Here is a 24,759-nt window from a genome sequence, read left to right as displayed (position 1 = left end):
TCTGAACCATTAGTGGAGTGGGTTGGAAAAGACAAGAGAAATTGAGAAGTGCCAGTTTTTCCTGTTGCATTTTCCAAAATTTCATACTTTTAAGGAATCAAGATCATAAATGCACTGCTACAAATGTACAAAATACAGACAGAATTAGGAAAATTAACTTAATTTACACAGATGAGCATTATCAGCAGAGTCAGGCTTATGTGGTCACATTTGAAGTGCAAAAAGTCATCCTTTGGATTGGAGTTTCCACTGATTCAAGAAGGAAAGGAGGAAGGAGACAGCAGCTGTGGCTTGTTACTCTCTCCAAGTGCATTCAGGACAGGTTCCTCCTAGAGCAGAAAACAGGACCTTTTCCATCACCCTCGGGAGCACCGGCAGAGAGACGCAACGAGAAGGAAAGCTGCTTTCTCCCCTCCCTGACTCTGTTTTCTGAACAGCTTAAAGAACAAAAAAGCCACACACAAGTGCCGGACTGTGTCTGGCATGGAGAGTTAGCCCCAGCCTGTGGGATGCAAAGTCCAGGGAGAGCTGCTGTGGCTCCAAAAGCTCATGGCACTGTCGGACACTGTGTTATTGCTCATGTGCACGACGAAGGGAGAGCAGAAATCACTCCTTTTCATACCACACAGCATTTATTCTCCTTGGTGCGATCCACAGTGGCTGGCCAGGGAGGACCCAACCCCAATACTGGGGTCTTCCCAAGAAGAGGGGCAGCTGGAGCCCAGGATCAGCCCTAAGGAGGCTGCAGACCAGCTGCTGCCCGTTTCTGGTCTTGTGGCACCATCCAGTGGCTGCTGGCAGAGGACTCTCACTTCCCTGTCACCATCATGTATCCCCTTGCAGCCCAGCTCCCGGGGGCCAAGGTGGCCCCCTGAGCATCAGCAGCCACCAGTGCCGGTGGCTCGGCCAGGTCCTCCAGGGACAAGGTCTCCAGGTCACTGCTGTTGCCTGCAAACTGGAAAGGAGGACAGAGAGGGTGAAGAAGAGCAGCAGTGCCAGACCCACACCCCACATTTGCACCCTGTGCTTCCCTACTACAAATCAACAGGAGTTTCTTCTCCTTCAGGCTGATGCAAAAATTAGAGGGCCAAACATGGTTGCACCAGGATGCCACACAGGAGATCTTTTCTCTATTTCCATGGCCTGCAAATTGCAAATTGTACCATAAAGCTCATGCTTCACTTTTTTTTTTTTTAACTTTGCCAGATGAAGGCACAGAATTTCATCGTCACTGCAAGAAAAATAAAAAAAATCTTCCCAGTTGTTGTGCTGGGCCTTCCTTGGGTACAATCCTTTTTAATTTTTTTTTCTAAAAAAGCAATTTGATTCTAACACTGCCACCACATTAATTGCATCAGCTCTCTCCCATAAATTGAGGTTACACTTAAGTCCTGTTTTAGTAATTTAATAATTTTGCCATTGCATCACTCCAATTATCTCTGGATTTGTTCCACAGACCTTTTCTCAATTTGATTCTCTGGCACTTAGTATTTTGCTCCCAATTGCATGAATACTGATTTTCCCCCCCCCCCCCCCCCCCCCCCCGCCCCCCCCCCCAAAGAGGGTGAATGGACAAACATTAGGGGAAGGACAGATGACTGTAACTGGATGGAAGGGCCAAGGGCCAAGTCTCTGCTGCTCTAAGTTTGAACTCCCTGCACATAGACTATGCCCTGTGGCACTGCTGATGGGTAGGAGCTGAGAAGAGGGTTTGACATGCCTTTTTTTGAATAGAAATTATGTCTGAGAACATCCCTTTTTTTGAATAGAAATTATGTCTGAGAACATCCCTGTGGCCACATTCGCACAAGAAACCTGGAGTTTCTTGGTGGGCTGGCTGGTTTTGGGCAATGCTGAGCTCAGGGCTGGGAAGGGTTTCACCCCACCGGGTGGTCTCTGTGCCACTGCACCCAGATGTCTCTCCAAAAGCCTCACCATCGTGGATGTGGCTGTCCCTGTGCAGGACAGAGCAGGTTAAAAGTGGAGCCCCAAGGCACAGTGACGGCACAGCTTGGTGGGAAGGGAGGGGACCACCACCTGTCCCAGGGTGAGCTGGTTTCTAAATAGCTTAAACTCACTAGCACTGTCTGGACCCATCCCAATGGAGCTGTTTCAGGAAGCAAATATTTTTTGCATAGGATAAAGCACGGGGGTTTCTCTCCCTGAACAAGCACTGGGTGGGTAACGCTCCCATGCGTGCAAGGATGCTGGAGGAAACACAGTCTGGGCTAGTAGTGTGTGGCAGAGCACTGACAGTTCTGTTTTGGCCTGGGACACACCAAAGCCACATGCAAGGAGTACTTGCTGCTGTCTGCAGTTAATGCATAGGCAAGAAGTGCCTCCCACTGCCCCCCAACTCTCTGAGGAGCTCAAGAGCAGTCCCCACCTCATTCCCTGACACATGGTTCACATCAAGTTTTACAGCATATAGCTACCGTTAAAACAAGCTTGTTTTTGACACCCCTTTGGGTCCTGTGGGGTTCCCTGCATGCTCTAGACAGTCTGGTTTCCCTCTGTGCAAAGAAACAGCCACAAGAATTATTGAGCCCTAGGAAAATACCCTGGCAGGGTCAGGCACACACGCTGCAGATAGTTAAAGCCACCAGTGCCCTGTTGCCTGGCTAGGTATGGGAGATAGCAGGGTAAGACTTGTCCCAATTCAGCCCCAGGAAGAAGGTGACTTTGCAGCGCTGATGGTGTTAATCAGGACTGTCCCCACCACCTCGCTGACCCACAGTGGTTGCTACAAGAACAGGCATTACTTGAACCAACCATTTCCTCCAGTGAGTCCAGGTCCCACCCGTCGGAATTGGTCTCACCCCCTGGCACCACTGCGGAGAGCGCTGGCTGTTGCTGAGCCTCACAGGGGATGGGGCAGGTTTCTTCCCTCCCAGCATTGCTTCTGAACTGGTGCACAGAGAGACTGGTTGGGCATGGGGTAGCTCTGGCATCCCCCTTTCCCACTGCTGCAGCACATGCAGGGAAGTCCTGAAATGCTCTGGGTTGTGACTTGACCCTGAGCAGGGAAGCTCATGGAGAAGCTTTATATTTGCCATGGACATGGACAGGTCCATCACACCCACTGACTGCAAACACTTTCCTGCTGGCATATCCAACAGATACTCACACCCATACCTTGCCTTGCATTTGGATATTGCTTTGCTTGAGTTTAAAACCTAGATCTGGCTTTTTCTTGCTCCTGGAGCAAACAAGTAATGCCTTTTCCTCTCTTGCTCTTGGTCACAGATGAGCTCCTCTTCCTCTCTGCTGCCATCTCACACCCTCTCTATGTTGTTTCTTCTCTGCATGGTCTGCACAGTTTCTCCAAGCTTTTATTTTACATCTTTACTACTTTTGCTCCAAAACCCCAAGGTAACTCCTTCATCCCCTTGCAGAGGTTCTGGGAGGGGAAGAAGGAGCTGAACATCTGTGGGAAATGCTCTGTGTTTGTCTCCAGCACCACATGGTGGGTACAAGCCCTCAGGTCTTGAGTTGAGTCAGCCTGTATGGGTAGGGAGACCCCAGGAAACTCCTTTTCCAAACAAAACCCTCTGGGGTGCCACATCACCCACCACTTGGCACTTTCCAAAGGTGCTGATGTTTGGGCAGCACTCAGCATACTTGGGGCCAGGTTGTGGCTGAGGGTCCTGGGTACTGCCCACCTACCTGGAGACTGAAAGGAGGTGATGGGACTCACCTCTGCCATGGGACAAATCCTTGGTAAGGACTGCTGGCTTTGGAGGTCCACAGGGTGCTCCAGGGAGTTCTCAGGGGGCTGTGGGTGGAGCGGGCTCTGCTCCGAGGAGCAGACTGGGGGATTACCAAGGCTTCGGGCTCTACTGCAGCTGATATCGCCATGGGCTGTGACCCACGAAGGGACCTGGGGCTCTTTGGGCTTTGAGCTGGAAGGCAATATTGAGAGCAAGGACAATCACCACCCACCTCCTGTTAGTCCTGTGGGCTGCCCTTGGGGGAGAAATGCAGCTTACCCAACATGGGGGGGTTGTGTAGAAAAAGGGGCGGGGGGGGGGGGGCGGGGAGGGATTTGCAAGCACTGCCAAACCTGTATTTCACTCTGCTGGGGCTTTTGGGGACAGTTGATGTTTATTTCTGAATATGTCAGGCCAACCCACGTGAGGTCAATATGCAGACAGCAATTGCAGAGACTTCCATCACCTTAAGTGCCCTTTCCTGGCCTTTCTCTGTCTTGTTGTCTCACTGGGTAAGGGAATGGCATCCTGTGGCCACAGCTCCCCATGGTTGGTATGTACAGAGGACAGGAGGTCACTTCACCTGAAGTGATGGAGAGCTGTCGGGGAAAAGTAGTGCTGAGCTTGTTGCATCGCCTCACTTTCCCCATCACCGCTCAGACCAACTCATCCCTCAGGCAGAGGAGAACAGGAAATTTCTCAGCCTTCTGTTGCTGCTGAAGACTAACCAGAGCCTGGAGGCTTTTGTAGGTCTGAGTGGAGATCCCCTTCGTAACCTAAAGCAGAGGATGGCTGAGGGGCCTGACGTTACCCTCGCACAGCGCTGGGTGGTGAAACAAGCCCTTGGCAGCACTGCCCATATCTCAAGAGCATCCTGCAAGCTCCAAGCCCTGTCCAAACCCTAAAGAAGCTCTCACCAGCCCTGACACCCATTGTTTCCCCAGTGCAATGTATCCCATGCAAACAACACACAATTAGGCTTCAGTCACCATTTGCAAAGCTCTGATCTGCTTTGGTAAATGACTGCTTAAGAATAAATCTCAGCTATTTTGGGCAATTGCTAGGCTACAGGGTAAGTGCGTGCAGCATTTTCTTTTAGGAGGTATTTACAACTCGAGCAGGTTTTGCGACCATGATTGTCCTGGGCTTGTAGGTATGCAAAGGGATGAGAAGTGAAGGGTGAAGTGGGGTGCACACCTGTGGGCCTGGCTTTGGGCACCTCTGCTGCTTTTGACACCACCTCAGTGTTCCCGAATAATGTGCCAGGGAAAGGGAGGACATGCCAGGGCTCCAGCCTACGTGAAATGAACCCAGTACCTCCAGGAGACAATTGCACAAGAATTCAGTCACTGCTTTCTCTTTATGCCTTTGGGACCCGAAACAGAAATGTTGCCTTGCTCAGAAATGCAGGTCGATGGAGCAACACGGGTCCCCAGCAGCCATGCCTGCTGCTTGCCTGCTCACTGCCCTTGCACCAGCTCTGCAAGGTGCTAGGTGGTGGTGTTGCATTGCCGGGAGCTCGGGAAGACTTGTAGGAGGTACTATTTAATATGCTCAGCATGAAAAGCAATTGGACAGTGAAAGTCCCCTTGAAATCCCCGTGACAGGGGCTGCTGTGCCCTCAAACACCCTCCTTTCCTAGAAGAGAGGGAGCCCTGGGTAATTTAGCATATGAAAGGCTGCTTGTGAGAAAGATTTGCTGGAGAGATACTAATAACCAACCTCAGAGATGGGAGCACGGCAGTTTATTCCCTGTGCTACTGTGTGATTCTGCCTCCACCTTCCCATTTGCCTCTCAGGGTGTGATTGCTCCAGATGAGGATTTTTTTTACTGCCTGCTAGTGTTTCAGTTCTTCTCCCCACAAAAAAATAATCTTTGTGGCCCTGCATTGGCTCAGGGCTGGCATTGCAAATGCTGGCACTGACAGGGCAGACTTACCTTCCTGACCCCCATGCTCTCCAGCTTTTCCTCCAGCACATCCTCCAGGATGGGGCGAAACTGCTTCAGGAGGTTTGGGTTTCTCTGTAGGGCTTCCAGCAGCCTCTGCTTCCCACCCAGGGCAGCCTCCTCCCTGTCTGGAATAAAGGCGGGTGCTGGCACCAGCACAGCGACATGTGGTATGCGTCTTGGGGAGTGGGCTGGTGGGTCCCTCCTCCTCTTTTGGGACATGGGTCCCACCAGTTCCAGAGCAAGCAACTGGTTGCTCTCAGCAGACTATATCCCTCTACAAAGGGGCAACTTCCTCCTCTCATTTGATTAATTTCTGCCCACAACTTTTCCAAAATCCCACCCACAGCCCAGCAGCTGCCTGGGACAGCTTTCCCAGATGAAGCGCTGGCAGCGGGGCTAGTCATGGTGCTGCTGTTCTCTGCACAGCTGAGAGGGAACCAGTGAGCTCATCCCCTCTGGCCCCAGCCCACCACCTCATCACCACCAGCTTTGCCCAGCATCCCCTCGTTCTCACCGCACAACACCCCAAGCTGAACGCCAGCTTCATCCTGGTGCTCTTGGGGTAGGGATGTTCCCAACTCCAGTACCCACCTGATGACTCTTCATCAACCACCACTTTGGTCACCTCCCGGGTCACTGCAGGGAAGAAAGAAGCCTGTGAGGGTCAAAGAGGAGCTGAAGCCCCAGCGCAGAAGCAAGCACTGATCATCACCTGGTTTTCCTACACGGAAAGTATGGACACACCTGTCCCTTTGGGGATCCAAGGCTGGCCCAGGTCTGGCACCAGCCCTTGGAGAACATCCCTGAGGGAAACCCCAGGGCACTCACCCACCAAGGCCACTGGCTGGAGGATGTCAGTGGGCGAACAGCCCTCTGCTACCCCTCGGGGCTGGGGTCAAGGATGCACCCCTTGGCTATTGGCTAACAGTCATCCCTGTTTTATGGCCTTTTTTGTTTTCTGAGCAGCAGCACCTGACTGGGTCTGTGGCTTTGCCGCAGGCATTAGGGAGCTGAGAAGTCCCCATTTTTTTTCCCTGGCATTTGATTATAGAAAACCCAGGCTGTAAAGAAGAAACCACAGCATGCCTCAGCTCCTTATTTTTATGCAAATAACCACAGGCATCATTTTGGAGAATGCAAGGTCATCCATTTGCTGTGAGCATTTGATTGAAATCTCATTCTTTTGGGGTATGGCTACAATGCAAAACCCACCCAAGAGACAAGTTAGTTTTGTGCCAGTGACCAGAGCTGTGGTCTATGCTGTTGCAGCAGATAGTCAAGGGACTGGAAGGTGTCCACTCCATGGCTTTGTGTGAGAAGACATACTGCCAGTTCCCTGGAGAGGACTCCATGGCACGCTTTTGTAGAGGGAGACAGAGAAGACATTGTGGTCCGAAGGGCTGTTAGCTATGAAAGATTTATCTAGACCCAAATTGATTCACTTTAAAAATGCAATCATTACCTTCATGTTTGCTTGCAGAGAGCAGCTTGATCTGTAAAGAAATAGAGTGGGCATCATTCAAAGACCATTTCTTTGTCTGTAATTTTGGGTAATTTGGGTAATTTTTCCTCTCTCTGCAAAGTATTATTATTAAATGCATTTAAAAAAAGAGCAGAAAATAGCAAGGGCCTAACGTGGGCACATACACTCCCCAAGAGCTATTTACCTTAAGCAGACCATACCTGTAAGGGGTCAGCTTAGGCACTTTCCTTTCCATAATATGATCACTAGCACATCAGATGCCATCCTGTTATACCCATGTGCTATTCACAGATCTGATAACAAGTAAAAGATGCTCCAAATTGTAACGCAAAGTGTTGCTCTGGTGATATATACCCCAGTGGGCATGGTTCTTGCTGGATGATATTCATGTAACACTTTGTGTTTAATGAGTGCAAAAAAGAGCCGAACGTAGCAAAGCATTACAGAATGGGCTTGAAATTAGGCTTACTCTTAACTCAGCAAATATTTTAAGGCTGCTTAGAGTTAAACATCTGCTTAAACCCTCTTGATGAACCAAGGCCGCCTCTTTTTTTTTTATTTCACTTGCCACCTTCTCCTGGGACTTCGTGACCTTGGGCTGCTCCCTGAGACAGGTGCTGAGGGCATCCATCTGCTGATGGAAATGGTCCATAACTGCCCGCTGGTCCTGGGATGGGGTGGCACAGAGTGTCTTGTTCTCTTTCTTCAACTGAGAGGGGCAAAAAAGGAACAAGATGACTTGAACATGGTAAAAATGGGTTTGGAGCCACCTCTTCCCTTCACCAGCGAGAGCAGCTCTCTGGATTTTTATTCATTATTGAGATGCCCTCCAAAGGGCAGATCTGGCCTTGCAGAAGATGTACGGTCAGCTTCAAAGTCTACTGGTGGCAAGCTTGTGTCTTCTCATGGGTTGTGACAGGACACAGCTTTGGTCGCCGCATGTCATTTATTCTTTCCCCTCGATAACCTAATAACTATACTCTGTTGTGCTAGGCTTTGAAGTCCAGCCAAGGTGCACTTTAAGTATGCAGCCCCGCTCTTTCTGTCTACCACCTGCTGGGCTGATCTGCATGAGAGGGCATCTCTGTTTTTTCTGAAGAGACCTAACATCTCAGGGGTTTGAAGCTAAGGTGGAGAAAAACCATAAGGGAAACATACAGGCCTTTTCTGAGCGAGATACCTGGGAGCTGCCAAGGACATCTGGCACCCACCTGGACCTCCTGTGCCCGGTTCTCCCTCAGTGTCCGCCTCTGCTCTGCCCTCTGCCAAATTAAGCACACAGGCATTTACCTCCTCGGGTTGTGGGCTGGGGGCTTCTTGTGGGCATGGGCACCTGATCGTGTTCATAGTCAGAGAAATTCAGCTTCCCTTTGGGTTCTGAAGGACAGCTGGCACCATAACAGCAGTGCTGTTCCCACCCCACTCCATGTTCAAAGGTACCATGCAAGGTAAAGCCTTCTTCGGATGTTTTTAGATGTTGAGAAGACAGCTGATTCATGGGTAAATAAATTTCTTCTGTTTATTTGGTACTTTAAATGCTTTTCCATGTGGTGAGCTTCTGCAGTGCTCTATTGAAGATGGGTTTCCCTGCAGCAAGCAGGGCTGACCTGGGACTGTGACATGCCCTCTGCACCCTCCAGGTCCCATATCTGGACTCAGACTGTCAGTGCTCTACACCAGCAGGAGCCCATTGCTGCCTGAACCTGAGCTGAGACTGGACATCCACGAAGCAGATGCGCACGCTGGTGCATGGATGGGGCCTAACTCCATCCAAATGCACCTCCACCTCCTGGGATGCACAGCAGGGGTAAGGACACGGGTACCACGCTGCTCACCTGCACTGCCATCCTCTTCCTCTTGCCCCACAGCTCTGCCCGGCTTGGTGTCTGGCCCCATGCCTCCTTGGTATCGTCTTTCTGCAGGGTCCCCAGGTTGGACACTGCCGCCTCTCTGGCCTGAAGCTCCTGCAGTTTCTGGAGTGGGGAGAGGAAGGAGCTGTGTGTCCCACAGGAGGATCCACTTTCCTCCTGGAGAGCCCAACCTCGGCCAGCCACTGCTTCCAACCCAAAAATGTCTGCATGTCCCAGGACCAAAGAAATGAGGCCTCTTTGGGCTGTGAACCTGTGATACCACCTGCACCAGGTGAAGCAGCAGGCTTGGACATTCTGTCACCTGCCTTGAGGAGCATGTGGGGTGCTTGCTCACCCCCTCCATGGCACTGTTCCTGCTGGCCATGTCCTTGAATGCTGCGAGGAAGAGCTGCCTCAGGCCATCTATCTCTTCCGGCAGCTTCGTCCTCTCCTCCTCTTTCCACTTTTCCAAATCTCTCCTGTCCTCTTCTTCTCGCTGGTGAGCTCTCTCTGTTTCCTAAAGGAAGTGGAGAAATTGGGGCAGGAGATGTCTTAGCTGCAGACCAGAAGTACCAAGGGCTGGGGCTTGTGCCCTGGTGCCAGTGGGATGAGCACCAACATTCTCATTACACCGATAACTGCTCAGAGCCTGCCTGCACACCATGGGGAGGTCGAGGCAGCACAACCTCCCAGGAAGGCACGCTTACACAGGCCTTATTTCCATGTGACATTTCCCACAGGAATTTTTGGGGGCAAATTTTCCAAAGAAATAAACATGAGCCCCACCATAAAATAGTTTTCAGTGTCTTTTTCACCTGTGCTTTAAAAATGTCCTGTATTTCATCATTTCTCCTCCCCTCATTTTTTTCAAACAGGCAGCAATGCCCTCACCCCATACCTGCTCCCTGCACAGCTTCTCCGCTTCCAGCTGCTGCTGCATCTCCCGCAGTTTTGCCTTCAGCTCCTCCACCTCATCCTCCATTTGCTCCACCTGCTTCATCTTCTGCCTCCCTGCAAAGCTCAGGGAAACAGAGGTGCTGTGAGCAAGGGTGCGATCTGCCAGCTCCTACTGGGATTTCGCTTTGGCTGTGGGGAGGAATCCTACTAAAGTACTCAGCAAAACCACTGCAGGGCTTCAGGGTGGAGAAGCAGGTAGCTGAGCTGCAGGAAAAACCATGACAAACGTGGCCATGCGGCCTCTGATTATTTTTATTTATTTTTTATTTTGGTAAACATGGAGAGATTAGTGGCTCATGGAGCAGTGTGGCTTTGCACTGGGCTTGCTCTCCCAAGCAGCCAAAGCACCCTGCTTGGACATTTCAGGCTGTGCCAGGGAAGGTGCCTCTGGAGCAAAGCTCAACCTGTTGCATTGCATCAGCCCTGGGCTGGGGTTTCAACCTGCCAGCAAACAGCAAAAGCGGCTTTTTTATCTGCCAAGTGCAAGTGCTGGGAAGCTGTAATGAGGCTCCGCGGCTCTCACACAGCACGTTACGGCTCCAGTTGTCAAAGCGTTTCGCAAAGGAGCATCAACTCCTTGCCAAAAAAGGGGCATGGGGAAGGTGAACCCCTCTCCCACTCTAGCAAAACACTCTCCCAAACTCCCCAATGTAGCTCCATCTCCACAGTCCCGTGGAATCTTTGGGTGGAGAAGATCCTTAGGGAAACTGAGGTGCAGAGATGAGCTTTAAATGCTCATGCAGTCTCATATTTGGTCGCATGTCCTACCTGTGCTTGAGGGAAAGGCAGCAAGCAGAAAGCGTTCAGTAAATATTCACAGAAATGCAGAAGAAGAAATGTTATAAGAAGGTGCCTTTAACCTCCTGTGATCACTGTCTGGTTTCCAGCATCCACATCCACTGGGGGAAAACCTGCCTGGGAAAGTGAAGGGAGAAGTTGTCCCACTGCTCACCTGCCTCGGTGGCCTCTGCATGCTGGCGCTGCACATGGGCTTGCAGGAAGCAGTTGTTCATGAAGGCTTTATCACAGAGGTGGCACTGGAGAAGGGGGAAAAGTCAGCAGAGGGACTGGGATCTGCAGAAAGGGGCACTTCCCATGTCCCCTGCCTGGCACGCAAAGCTTTGCTGCCTTAAAGCAAAAGAGACCTCAAGAGATGCGGCTGTCGTGTTGGAGGTACATAGATGGAAGGTACTAGGAGTTTCTTCTGTCTGAAGCCAAAGAAAAACCCCTTTAATGGTCAGGAGAAGGCAGAAGCCAAGATGCTGCAGGGATACTGCTCGGCAGAAAAAAAAATCCTGCTTTCCCCAACAGAGCAGTGCAATAAGGTGGCCAAAGCAGCAGTGAGGTCCTAGTTACAACAGGGTCCTGGCCTGGCTCTGGAGGAAGGGAGAGCTGTACTTGTGGGGATGACTAGGCTGTATGAACCTAAACCACCTGGTTTGGGTGGCTTTTATTCTCCAGGAATAAGTGAATGGGTTGATTTGGTGATGGAGAAGCAGCAGACAAAAAGGCACAGCCAGCAGGCTTCCTGCTGAAATGGTAGGAAAAGCTTGGTGGGGGGAAAAGCAAAATCATCATCAAATCCAGGAACATCCAGAATTCTTTCACTGGTCTGGAGGATGTCTAAAGTCTCCCTGGCATGAGATACCACACAGGGATCTCGTGAGATCTCCCCAGCCAGCCCTCTACAGACCCCCTCTCCCACACTCTGTGCAGCTCTGACTACCTGTAGTTTGCACAAAAGAAGGGAGCTTCCCTAGCAGGGACTTTTCAGTCTCCATGAAGGTGATGAACCAGCACCAGGGAAAGCAGTAGGGCTGGCCAGCACCTTTTCTGGAGCCAAGGTGTAACCGCAGCAGGGCTACAAAGGCAGGATGCAGCAAAGAGCATCCTGCATGGCGACGCACTTTACAGCCCTTACACCTTTCTGCCATGCACCTTGCAGTAGGTGTTGGGGCCAGCTTGCAGGAGGAGCTGCTGCATGGCAATCAGCTTCTTCCACCTCCTGCTCTCCTCCTTTGCCCCCTGGAGCTGCGCTGCCTGCTCTGCTGCCTGCTGCTTGGGTGCAAGCCAGCTCGGCATGGGCAGCTTGCAGGCGTTGTACATGCATGGTCAGGCTGGTCCCCAGGCGCTCCTGGTAGTGCAGCAGGTACTCAATGCTCAGCTGCGCCATCCTGAGCACCTTCAGCAGGACGGGGTCTGCTGGCTGCCCACAGTGGGGGCACCGCTCCTCATCCAGGTTGCAGAAGGTCACGCTGGTGATGTGCTCCTGGAGCGTGGCCACGTCCACTTCCCGGGCCACTCCCTCCACGCTGATGGCGCTGAAGCGACGCCAGTCCATGCCAACCCAGCGGGGTTGGAAGTGGAAGGGGGGGATGTCCACTGGGATCATGAGTCCTGGGGATGCCCCTGGCATCCCCGCAGCCCCGGGCACAGGCTGGTGCAGTGGGTGGTAAATGTCTGTAGAAAAGGGCTGGAAGGCAAAAGGGATGTGTTAAGGCTAACCTTGCAGTTGTTCCCCGGCTCCGCTGCAGCCCCCACCAGCCTGCACACACTGCGGGCATCGGGGAGCAGGTCAAAGCTTCTCTTATGTGGCAGAAAACAAAAAACCTTCCTTTTCCCTCCCCAACCAGAACTCCTATCTACTGCTTTGCCAAATTTCACAAATCCCATTTTTGCCAGTTTGTTCACCATCTGCTTTTGGTAAGGGAGACTTCTACAAGTGTTGCATTGCAACTCTTTACAATAACCTGTTCTGAGTGAATTTGTAAATCCCTCTGGAGTGTACCTGTTTTAGGGAAACAGAATTAGCCTGTTTTCAAACAATACACGGTAAACACTGGACACACTTTAATATCACAACACTGCTGCTTTCTGTGGTGGCTTGCTCTGACCTAAACCCAGATCATTTCCAGAAGTGGTGTTTGCTTGTTTTCCTAGCTGTGTCCTAAACAATAATTAAACAATTGTATTTAAAATACATAGTTTAAAATCTGTGAACTAGACCTATATTGTTCTTAGTCTCTAGCTAGGGATTTGCTGCTGCCCCATGTTACAATTTCCCCTCTGCTACACCCACCTGCCATTTTTAAGATACTTCATTTTTTAAAAAAAGCTCTTTGCTGAAAGGCCACGTACCATGTTTTTGGATGTGGATGGGGTTCCCACACAGGCTGAGCACCCCGGCACACGGAGCAGAGCCACCAGACTGGTGTTGGTGTGTTGCTGGGTGCGCTGTGCACAGTGGTAACGCAACTCCTATCCAGCCCACCACCTCCTGCACACGCGTATGCCTCCTGCTGGGCTCACCGGACAACAACAAACAGGGTCAGGCAACCCAGAGAGACGCTGAGTAACAGCAGGCATGGTGCAAGAAAGCCAAGCTTTCCCAAGCTTTCCTCTGCTAACTCAGAGGAAGAGGTGGCAGTGGTTATCACTGCCTGTTTGCAGCAGAGAGAGTGCCAAAAATCAGCCTTTTTTCCCCTAATTTCAGTATCCAAACTGTTGTTTGCAAGTGGAAGGCTCCAAGGCTCCCACTCGTGTTTCTCCCAGGGCTCAGCCCCAACAGGCACACAGGGTGATGGTGGCGTGGGCAGGGCAGAGCATGGGCAAGGGGCTGCCAGGCTAAGCCAACCCCGCGTGCAGGGCTTTCAAACCAAGAGCCTAGCAGAGACACTTTTTGTGCTGCCTGCCTGTGTACTGGGATAAAATGATCCTGTTCTCATACTTTTTTTTGATGCTGGAGCAATCACAGAAGTTATCTGGGGTTGCACAGGGTGGAGCCAGTTAATCCTGATATTGCAGCCAGTGACGTCTGCAAGCCTGTACGCATTTTCCATCCCGTGGGACTGTTTTTCCACCCATACCCCAGGGCCTCCACTACCTTCCCTGCCAGGGTTGCTTTATCTGCATGGTGCTTCTCGTGTCCCTTGCAAGGCTGGTTTGCTCTCAGTCCAGCTCAGCAGCATTCAGACCCACTGCAAACTCTGCAAAGTTCCCTCTTGATCTCAGAGACAGAGGGTCTGCTCCTCCCCTACTAATACCTGCCCTGCATAAGTCCCTTTACATCTCTGCCTCTCTCTGGTCTGCTTCATCAGCTCATCAGGCACCTAAATACCTTTTTGCCTGTAGTCCCATCTCCCACAGTGGCCTCTCCCTGTTACATGTAAACAGTAGGGGTCAACGACTGCTCTGAACCAGTCTGGATCAACCTGGGTGGCTCTTTTAAGCACTTCTTAGCTCTACATGAATTTTACCACACCCTTTCTTGTTTTGCACCCTTCTCCCTCTCATTCCACTGCCTCAATAGGGCAGGAGACAGGAAAGCCTTGATTCAGGGCTGCAGCAAGAGGTCACACACTGCTGCAGACAAAAGCCTCCAGGAACAGCTGTGGATCAATGTGACATTGTAGTTAACCATAGTTTCCCTCTAGCGTTTGCTCATTTTTTATCCTTTTTGGTGCCTACCTAAAAACACCAGATCAGCAAGCCCCTTCCCTTTCCAGGCTTGTATGACCAGCAAAGATCGTTATTGTTGCTATTGCTGTGATATATATACTGTCAACAGCACTGCAATGTCAAACAACCCAATTCATTGCATCAGGCAAAGTGAAATGTACACATATACACATGCATACATATATACACACATGTATATATATACAGTTATAAACATAGCCCTGACTCATAGCTGCATGTTATGTAGACCTGTTGGGTAATGGTGCATGGTCCCTGCAGGTGAGGTTTTGTTGCATGAATTAACCACTTCCTAAAGAGGAGAGGTTTGCAGGGATGACTAATTAAAATCCCCTAATGATCTACCACATACCCCAGGAGGCAGGCTGTGTTCCATAAGCTCGTTAATATTAACAAAGCCTTCATGCACCAAAGACAGCTGTGTTTCACCTGGCTGACAATGCTGACCTGCTGCTTAGCAGCATGGCTGCGATTGCCCTATTGCCTGCTTCAGGCATGCCTGTGGGTGTTGGAGCCTGCTGGGTTTTCCCCTCCATTTCATACGAAATGATATATATAAGGTTTCAGACAGCACAATCATGGCTTCAGCAGGATGTTGGTACAGTAAAACCACAGCATTAGGCAACCTGGGAATCCAGCTCTGAAGATTTTTTTCTTCTCTTCAGTTCTTACTTGCATTTGCCTAGGACAGGTCCTCAGCTGGTGTAAAGCAGTAAAAGTATTTTGACTTCCATGCTGCAATGTAATGCAACATCAGCTGATGCGATGGAGCTGCTGGCAAAAGCTGTCTTCATCACCCACAAGAGAAGCGTTGATATTCCTTCACTAGAACTGAGATTTTGCCCACTGGGTGGTGAAAGCATCAGCCATTGCAGAGGTAGCAGCTAGTACCACCCAGCAGAGCTTAGAGCTGAAGGTGGTCACCTGCACCATTCCCACTCCACTGTGTGAAAACCAGCCCCACCAAATTGCTGGTAGAGCTGGGTCTCAGAAAGCATGATGGGCTTTCACTTTCCAGGCTGGCAGATGGTTTGTTTGCTGTCCCAGCTCATGGCTGCTGGGCCAGGCTGTTGCATGGTCCTCTTCTCTGCAACCCTCAGCCTTTGGCAGGGAAATTTCTCCTCATTTCCTTCTCCTCCACCCTTCCCCACTGCCACCCTGGGGCCCTCCTCACCTTCCTGAACTCTTCAAGGGCTTCTTCGCTCCCTGCAAAGTCTAAGGGTGCCCCAGGTGCCAGCATACCTCTGCTCCCCTACCAGCAAACCTTGGGAGACGCCTTACCACGAAGCAGAGGGCTGTCAGGAGACCCAGACTCTGCTCATGACCTGCTCGAGCAGCTTTTACCCACCTCCTCCAGACCCTTCCCAAAAGCACCCATCACCTCCCTCCCTTTCTCAGCTTTTCCTCTCTCCAAAACATGATCTCCTGGGACTCATACCAAGCAGCAGTGGCTCGCTCAGGTGGGCGCAGGTGAAAGCCCCCATGCAGGACCTTTGGTGAGGTCGACTGTGCTTGCTGCCGTCAGCTCTGCTTTGCTAAAAGTCCTGACAGTAAACAACAGGCAGGAAAGGGAAGTGAGACGGGGTTGGACCTCATCTGGAGAGGAGCCGCTACGTAACAAACCAGAGCCTTGGAAATGTTTCTTGCCTGAGCTCATCTGCAAAGGCAGCTCGAGCAAGTCAAGTCTCTGCCCGTCCCCCAGCCCCGTCCCTCCCTTCCATGGATACAGCCATTGCCCAGAGAGGGGAGCCTGGAGACTTGAGCCATGGGGCAGAAAAAGGCAAATACTCACTTGTTTCCAGAGACAGAGAGATAAATTGAAGAGGGAGAACAAGAATGGGAATGGAGTGATGAATATTGGTGGTGAGAGGCAGCTGGCAGCAGCCGGGGCGCTGTCCTAAGCTGTGTGGGAAACAGGGAGGACTGTCTGGGCTGTAACCCTACACTCCTCCCCTGCCATCGCCTCAGCCCAGGAAAGTCAAAGTCATGGAGAAAAAGCAGCTCCCAATGCCATAGGCAGGCAAAACCCTCTGTAACAGAGCAGGGAGCAAAACTAAACCAGTGTGGACAGCACCGGCGCGTGAAACTCATGAGCCATGAGAGCTTCACCCTGGGAAAGGGAATGGCAAATATTCCCCTATGCCACATTGCTGCTCTGACAACCTGCAGTGCTCAGCTTGGCACTGCCTGCCCTTATAGTGGTGCAGCTTGACTGACTTGAGCAGTTACTGGGTGGGGGGAACACGGGGCTGGAAGGAGACTCGACCCTGGTGTCCGAACACGGCACGAAGCACACATAAACCCTGTGTGCAGAGGGCTTTCTTTTCCCGATTAATCCTGCTGTGATTTCTAGCGGCAGAAACTGGGCTGCCGATTGCAGCATGCTCATTAGCTGCTGTGTTTACAGAAGATAGCATTGTGCAGATGGCAAACATGCGATGACGGGCGACCGATCCGCCCCCGTCTTTCTGCTCCCAAGTTAAAAACAGCTGTTCAGACAGACTCAGAAGAGATTTGCAAGCTGGGCTTCTTTTCAGGGGGTTGGGTGGATTGGCATTACCCTGGGAAAAAAGTAAATGCAAGGGATGCATTGCTCTCTGGCAGAAAAAGAGTCACTGGGTGCCCTGTTGAGGTTAAATGGGGATTTTCACACAGCTGGATAAGGGTGACCAGAGCTGCTGCACCTCATTTCCAGGGTAGTTGAACTCCATTTATTTCAAAGAGATTTGGGAGCCCTGGAAGGACATCCCTATCCTTTCTTGGTGCCTCAGCATCTCCTTCCCAGGGGGAGATGTGACTCTTTGCAGCCAGAACTGACCTCAGAGGATGAGGCAGTGCAGCCCCTTCCTGGAAGAAGCCAAAGTAAAAGTGCAAGAGCACAAACATTTGAAAAATGGGACTCATTTTCCAGGGGCATGCAAGGGAAAGCAAGCTCAGAGGAGTGGTGGCTTATTAACCATTTTATTTTCACTTGCACTGGTAAGGTCCCTCTCAAAAACGTAGGGTGTAAAGTTCATGTGAGAAAAAACACAGATTAATGAAAAGACAGCGATTTGGGCTTCTCTTCATTAGCAAGTACTGTCATCCATCCTCTGCTATACATTTGCATTACAGTTGCCTCAGAGGCTTCAGCCCAGTCCAAAGCCTGTTCTATTTGCAACTCTTCTGACATGGGTAGCTGCCAATAGTGCCAAGATGTGCAGAGATTAAATTCTTCCTAGGAGGCCATGCATCTCTTTAGGAACTTGTCCCTTGGAAAAGCTCACTAGTAAGGCCTGCAAGTCCATTTGATTCAGGAATGTTTGGTTCATGAGCACCTATGAGGAAACAGAACTGAGGCAAAGGCGTCCTTAGTGTCACTGGAGGCTACGTCCAATGGATACCCACCACCATTCTGCACATGCTCCTTAGTGTCCCAAGGGAGTAGGTACGGTGGTTATGAAAAGGTCTTTCTCTCTCCTACAAAGCCAGCTACTGACACCAGTGGTGACTGTGTTTTGGCCCCAGGACAGGGAGGGCTGGAAGGATCACCTCCCTCCTCTTTACACCATGTCACACAGTGTCCTCAGAGAGTGTGAAATTGCTCAGCTCTGCGTTTTGGATCAGGTCCTCGTATGTGGTGGGGCAGTAGGTTTTGTACAGTTTTTCAGCCAGCATGTCACTGCCCGCGACCACAACTTTCCGGTTGTGGTTCATGAAGTTCCACAAGTGCAGCCCATAGGAGTGGTTGAAATTGGGGCTTTCGTCCCACACCTCGTAGTACCGACCCCAGGCTGGGTACGGTATGGGGTAGAAACGCTGGGGATTGAGGAAGGAGATGTCCTGGCAACTGTGGTCCTCGGTGCCTTTGAAATCTGTGAGATTGCAGATGGCTTTGAGCATCCTTGTCATTAAAAAGGGTCCCTGATTCCCCCAGATGTTCCCATTGTACTTGAGAACAAAGTTCTCCATGCAGTCCCAAATAAATTTGTGGTGGGCAGGGAAACCAAAGATCCCGTTGCTGGAGAACTGTGACTTCTGTGCCGCTAGGAAGATTTCCTCAGGGATGGGCCTGATGGAGATGACATCTGTGTCCATGTAGATGCCCCCATACTTCCAAATGAGTGCCAGTCTGCTGGCGTCGGAGCTGACGTGGACCCAGTTCTTCTCCTCCTCCGGGACTACCTGCAGAGTTGGAAAGGTGAGACAGTGATGCTGCCAGCAGAGAACATCCATCCACTGGATGCAAATGGCACCATAAAACTGCACCTGCACACCTGCAAATGTCACTGACCACCTTTTCTTCCTCCAGCTATTGAATTTTACTGGAATAAGATAAGGGGCAGTGCAGAGCAATGCTTTGTTAATATAAATGAATGCAGGCACATTTCATGGGTGTTTTGATGGAACCTACAATGTTAAATCAATGATACCATTAATCATTTCCTACTATTTCAGTGGGACACAACTCACTTAACATACTCCCTGATCACTCCCAGCTCTTTGGAACAGGCTGGAGGGTTTTCATGGGCACTGTTGGTATTTGGAGTCATTTTTTCTCAGAAGGAAGAGTTTGGAGGAAATATACCTGCCCTGCACAGGGATGGAGTCAAACAAATTTGACAAAAGGGACTTGCAAGCAGTTTGCCACGAACTTCTTTCCAGGGTGGAGCTCACAAGATCCCACCTTGGTTTTGCATATTGCTATTATAAAAACCTGAAATCTCTCCTGCATCTTATCTACTGCAGGCTCTGTTGTGTGTGGCAGCATTAACAAGCACTCAGATGACTCAGGCAGCACATTTTGTTCAACCAGCTTCTGTTGAGAAAGATTATTAAGCGATGTTTTATCAAAACACGTATGCAATCTATTTTTACCAATGTTTCGTTCAGCAAAAAATCTGATTCTCCAGATAGGGGGGAAAATGCTGGTAATATGTTCAATAAACAGATAGATGAATACACTGCAAAACATGGCAAAACTGAATCTGTCTGAACCAAAAAAAAGTGAATAATTTCACATAGCCAGTCCTGCATTCCTCCATTCATTTTAAACCTACTTCAGACCTTTTTTTTCCCCCATATTTATAACTATTTTCCTATTTCCCCCTTAGTATAACACTCACCTGGTTGTACCACTGGAGCAAAGGGGTCTCCTGGAAGACAGTTTCCATCTGGAGAGGAAAAATGAAGACATTCTTCATAGAAGACAAAAGTGAGAAGGCTGCATAGCTGGAGTTCAAGTCCAATGCTGTGTCGTTCGTAAGTCCCTTCATGAAGAGGATGACGGGCCGGTCCTGGTAAATCCTGGCAGCAGACTCCACAGAGCAGGACACCAGTGGGGGCGGCTCCAGGCGCTCTGTTGTCTCCAGAAAGATGATGCTTTTGCCGAGGCTCAAGATCTGCTCAGGTGTCAGGAAGTGCTTGGACATAGGCATATAGGAGAAGCAGCAGCCGGACAGCAAGGAGATCTCGTACAAAATGCCCGAGACAAAGAAGAAGCAGAGGCATATGTGGATTTTCTTCAACATTCTTGCTTTCCTTGGGCCTTTGGGGTCATGCCTCAGATGTGGATGCTAAGGAGAGATAAGGAACAGCAAAAATATATGCCAGTGTTATTACTTAGCAGGACTGGGAAGCGGTAGGCCATGGCTTTGGACAGCGTAGCATTAAGGCAGTTTGGCGAAGCTCATGCCTTTCCCCCAGGGCAAGCCTGGCAAGATGCCTCATGGTGCAGAGGGCTCTGCCCTGGGGGGTGAAGTGCTTGGGGTCCCACCTCCTCATCCCCACCCAGGCATGGGAGACCAGGAGAGGTCTTGGAGAAGGGACATGTGGCTATATCTCATGGGACAGCTACGCAGTCATTGGGTTGGCAGAGAGGATTAAGGGAGAGAGCAGGGAGAGCAAGGTGAGAAGGATCACCTCAGCCCATGCCAAGCCAAAGACCCCCAAGCACATCCCTGGGGCAGGCTGGTGTAGCAAACTGTTCCCAAGCACTGCAGCATCATGCCAACATGTACTTGTCCACAAGCAGGAGATGTCCAGGGGATTTGAGGAGCAAATCCTGATGTGCCAGTGGAATTAGGTGGCCAAGGGGGCTGTGAGTACCATTGAGGGGAAGGTCATGATTACAGTTTGGGATGTGTCAGCCAAAGCTAAAATATTAGCATGTAGGCACCAAAGTCTTTTTCCCAGTTCGCCCCTTCTTCTCACACTTCAGCCCCAAAGGCCGTGAGGGACTCGGATCCTGCAGGGATGGGGGCTGCAGAAGGACCAGAGAGAGACAGATGTAAGGGCAAAAAATGGATGGTTTTGTACAAGCGAAGAACAAGACCTACCTGGATTACAGTTCTGACTAATCCACATTTCCAGCTTGTTTGTTTGCCATCACGGTGGCAATCACGTTCCCTTAAAGCCCAGCTCCCTGGTGAAGACACCCAAACTGTTGGGAGCATGCAAAGCGATTTTGGAAGGCAGGAGACTGATGCACAGAGGAACACTGGCTCTGCTGTGGGCTGAATCTCAGTCCCAGAAACAGTTTGGGGCCAATAGGACCCACCTAAAAGGACAAAAAAGGGACAGGTTTTAGGTGAAACCCATCTCATGCCTCCACCAGCCCGGCCCAGCTCCTGATTCCTGGTCTCACCACGACATGAGCCTGTACAGCACCGGGGAGTTCCTGATGGTGAGAGGCAGGATTGAATCTTATCTGCATTGCACTATTTGACAGGTTTGTAACGCAAGGAGATTCTCTCCTGAAATGCCGCCTGGTTGCATCTGAGCAGCCCACATTTGCTCTGCAGATACCACGAGCCAGGGTCCAACAGGGAGACACTTTGAATGACAACCCAATGTCCAAGCAACGCCTGGAAATATTTAAAGCCTGATTTATTAAAGGGAATGGGAGGAAATATGGCTCTGTGTGCTCAGTTAATTAATGAGACGCACTACCATGTCACCCAACCAGAATATAGATAAGTCCGTAGCATAGCAAACCCCATGGAAATTCCCCTGCAAGTGCTGAGCGCACGCTTGAAGCTGTGGCAGCTCCTGATCCTTTTCTCAGAGCTAGATCTCATCAAATTAAATATTAAAGTAATGACTGTTCCCATCAGTACAGCTTTCCATGACGCATAGCAAATTTTGTTGTTTTTCATTGCCACTGCACAGAGTTTCTCATCACACCCTGGGTTCCCACAACAGCATGGGAGAAGATACCAGGGGTGAAGTGGGTGACAATGCTATAGCGACCAGGCACCAATGGGGCTGTGGGTATGATCTGCTGGACAAAGCCAGCAGGTCTGCAGCCTGCAGAAGAGGGAATGCTACTTTTTAATTATTATTTTTCCCTTCATTTTCCCAATTTCTCTCATTGCCCCAGTACTCTGCAGAGGACTCCCTGCTGTGAGAGGCAACTCCCCGTGACCAGGGCCTCCCTGCAGATATGGAATTTGGACAGAAGACAGTGAATGGAGAACAAATACAGGTGGTTTGGAAATGACTTGTTCCCAAGCGTACAGATAAAGCAGCCTGTACTGCAGAGCGCCGCAGCCCCAGTGACGTCCAGGTGCAGGATGAATGCCTGCTGCTGAGCCCACCACAAAAGGGCTTGGGAAACAGCAGCAGAAGTGAGATTAAAATAAACTACATTAGTTGAACTACAAAATTTCCTCCCACATTCACCTCCTGCCTTTCTCAGACACATGCTTCTGACTTACTCCAGCCATTTGAAAATAAAACAGAACAAAAAAGCTGCCTCCTAGCAGCTCCCTCACCAATCTCAGCATGGCCAGATTTTCAGGCTGATTTTTTTTTCCCAGTCCCAGCTCCAGCCTAAACCATGCCTGCCGCTGTTTCTGTGCTGCTCCTCTGCAGTCCAGGGACCGGAGCTCCCTCACTCTGTTCTTTGCAATTTTTAAATCTTGATGCCACTCTCTTGGCAATGTTTGCTTGAAGCAGAAAACCCAGGCTTTGCTTTGATTAGAAATGGGACCATCAGGGCATTCCCATTACTGGATTAATATTTCTTCTTTGATGGCCTAAAGATCTGATGTCTCAGGTCTTTACGAGCAGCCTAGCAAAGCTGTGCTTGCAATAGCTGTTCAAATTTAAAATAGTCCGGGAGGCATTTTATTTGCAAATTGTGGGGAAAGAATAAGTAGACACTCTAACAGATACCGGCTCTGTGTATGACATTGTGAAGAGAAACACGAGTCTTCATCGTCTCATTCTAGGAAATTGTTTTGCTTGGTTGGTTTTCCAAAACCCCTATGTGGCGAGTTATGAATTCTCATCACATTTGACCTGGAGGCTGCTGTTATCAAAATGTTCACTTCCCTGCTCAAGTTAAAAGGACTGCAGAACTGAATGTTAAAAATAAATCCCAGCCATTGAATAGATTACCCTGCTGAGTGGGTTGCTTTTCTGGATGCAGCAGACTGCATGCTGGCTTGATGGCCCATCTTGTAAAGATATTTCCTTTCTCAGGGCAATTTCAGTATTTCAAGTGCAGGATGAAAACGGGTGGGAGACTACAAGAGAGATTACTACAAATGTGTGATAATTCCTCCGAGGTGTCTGCGAGACACGTGCGGCAGGAAGGTACAGTGGGATTTTTTCAGTAAATGACCCTGAAGGGAGTGAGTAAATCAACCCACCGGGGTGCTCGCAGATGTGCGCACCCCCTGCACATCACAGCCTGACCCAATGGCAAACACTGGGATCCCTGCAGTGGCAGCCTGGCTAGAGGGATCCCCTCCCAGGGCAGCCCACAGGGCACAACCAGGAACATTTGGAAACCTCTTTCAAAATGGAAAACCTGTAAAAGAATATATTGTATTCATTGCAGACCCTAATTAATGCTGCCTTTCCAACCTCCAGCAATGCATGCCAGTGAAGGGGCTGCTTACTGCACCGCTTCTCACCTGCTTTCTGATTCTGCAACCTGACATGTTTATAGCGATAAAGCAAAACTCACCTCTTCGTGGCAAAAAGCAGGCAAAACGTGCAGTCTGTTGGGAAGCAAAGCCAAGCTGAACCACACTGGAAGGTATCCACAGCCAATGGAGAGCCCTTCACCTATGCCAAAGGAGCTGCACTGCTGCTCCACTATCTTCTGCCCTGCCAGGGCTTGGAGTAGCCTCATGGCTTGCTCTCCACCAGCTCTGGTGTTTGCATTCTTAGTGCGTTGAGATAAGGCTGAGGAAGGAGCTAGGGCTGTGTTTTCAAAGGTGCAGGCACACAGGAGCACGCAGTGTGAGGTCCTTCCGGGCAGCCAAACGTAAGCCCCACTCCTCTGTGAGGGTCAGGAGAGATGGGTGGGACTGAGTGAGTGCCAAAAGGCAGACTATTTGCACCTTTTGGGGGTGGTTTACAGCATATTAAGCCTTTTCTCTTTGTATCTAGAACCGAATTTACGGAGGCTACTTTGCACCATAGCTTAGATCTTGTTGCCCTATAGCAAAGAACAACTATGCTGGAGTGGCACTGATGATCTGAATACTTCCAAGGAAGGCAATAACAGGGCCTCCTACACAAACACATCCCAGATAACACCACAAGTCCTGAACTGGCTGTCTGACAAGCTCAGATGCCTGCCCAGATCCCTGTTAGAGATCAGGCAGGCAGGGCGGTTTGCTGATCTGTCAGAGCTTCTGCTTGTCCCCACAGCCTGTCCCCAGGAGGATGCCTTGAGTGATACAGGAGCACTGTCAGGTACCCCCAGGATTGGGATGACCCAGCTTAGGTTGGAAGGATCTCCAGAGCTTTCCTGGCCCTGGAGTCTAAGAGGTATGAACTTCAGTGGCTGTCCTGTACTGGGACAGCAGAATTTGTAAGGGAGAGGTGGAGCTGTAGCACCAAAGAGAACTCCCCAGTGCATCCCTCCTGCAGCCCTGACCTGTGCTGGACCAGCGCTGCTCAGCCTGTGCGAGGAGACCAGAGCAACCTGCTGGGATGCAATCCCCGGCTCCTGATCACCCACAGCAATCAGGCTCTTTGCAGCTTCCCTCCTGCTCCTTTTTCCCTTCTCCTTCTGATTTTTGGTGAGGCTGAAAGCTTTGTCCAGCCAACAGGTGCCAGCAGCCCCACATGTTGCACACAGGCAAGCATGGCAAACACATTCATTTGCCATCCAGAAAACCACCTCTCTACACCCACAGAAACCACTTAGTGCTTATAAGCCACCAAAAAGCGCTCAGCTCATCCCCTCCACAGCTTGTGGTAGCAGCAAAAAGCCAGCCTGCCTGCTCTTAAAATTTAGCCGCCAATATGTCAGGGCATGCCCGTTTGCTCCTGGCCAACTTGGGGGCACCCCACCTTGCCCCACGGCAGGGTGCGAAGGGCCGGCTTTGT

General features: G+C 50.4%; 2 protein-coding genes across 2 annotated transcripts; both read right to left on the bottom strand.

Moving 5' to 3' along the window:
- Positions 1 to 808: 808 nt before the first annotated feature.
- On the bottom strand, positions 809 to 12,343 carry DZIP1L (DAZ interacting zinc finger protein 1 like). The gene is given in 14 exon segments (XM_087739837.1): positions 809 to 955; positions 3,698 to 3,793; positions 4,373 to 4,486; positions 5,650 to 5,786; positions 6,253 to 6,297; positions 7,124 to 7,154; positions 7,713 to 7,853; positions 8,356 to 8,406; positions 8,980 to 9,117; positions 9,350 to 9,511; positions 9,893 to 10,005; positions 10,904 to 10,988; positions 11,890 to 12,009; positions 12,011 to 12,343. Coding segments are annotated over 14 exon segments (1,713 nt in total).
- Positions 12,344 to 17,979: 5,636 nt separating this feature from the next.
- On the bottom strand, positions 17,980 to 19,983 carry A4GNT (alpha-1,4-N-acetylglucosaminyltransferase). The gene is made up of 2 exons (XM_009462765.2): positions 19,533 to 19,983; positions 17,980 to 18,591 (listed from the first exon to the last, which is right to left on the bottom strand). Exons 1-2 carry the CDS (start codon positions 19,935 to 19,937, stop codon positions 17,980 to 17,982), a joined length of 1,017 nt encoding a protein of 338 aa, XP_009461040.2. The 5' UTR covers positions 19,938 to 19,983.
- Between the last annotated feature and the right edge of the window lie 4,776 nt (positions 19,984 to 24,759).

Source organism: Nipponia nippon, unplaced genomic scaffold, assembly GCF_047370975.1.
Source record: "Nipponia nippon isolate SJK-2023a ecotype South Korea unplaced genomic scaffold, ASM4737097v1 scaffold_7, whole genome shotgun sequence".
NCBI classification, from domain to species: domain Eukaryota; kingdom Metazoa; phylum Chordata; class Aves; order Pelecaniformes; family Threskiornithidae; genus Nipponia; species Nipponia nippon.
The sequence above is the reverse complement of the archived record's forward strand: the minus strand, read 5'-3'. Positions and strand labels throughout refer to the sequence as shown.

Coding starts and splice junctions, on each gene's coding strand:
- A4GNT (XM_009462765.2), bottom strand. CDS start 19,937: ATGTTGAAGAAAATCCACATATGCCTCTGCTTCTTCTTTGTCTCGGGC. Junction 18,592..19,532: donor TGCTCCAGTGGTACAACCAG/GTGAGTGTTATA, acceptor CCAACTCTGCAG/GTAGTCCCGGAGGAGGAGAA.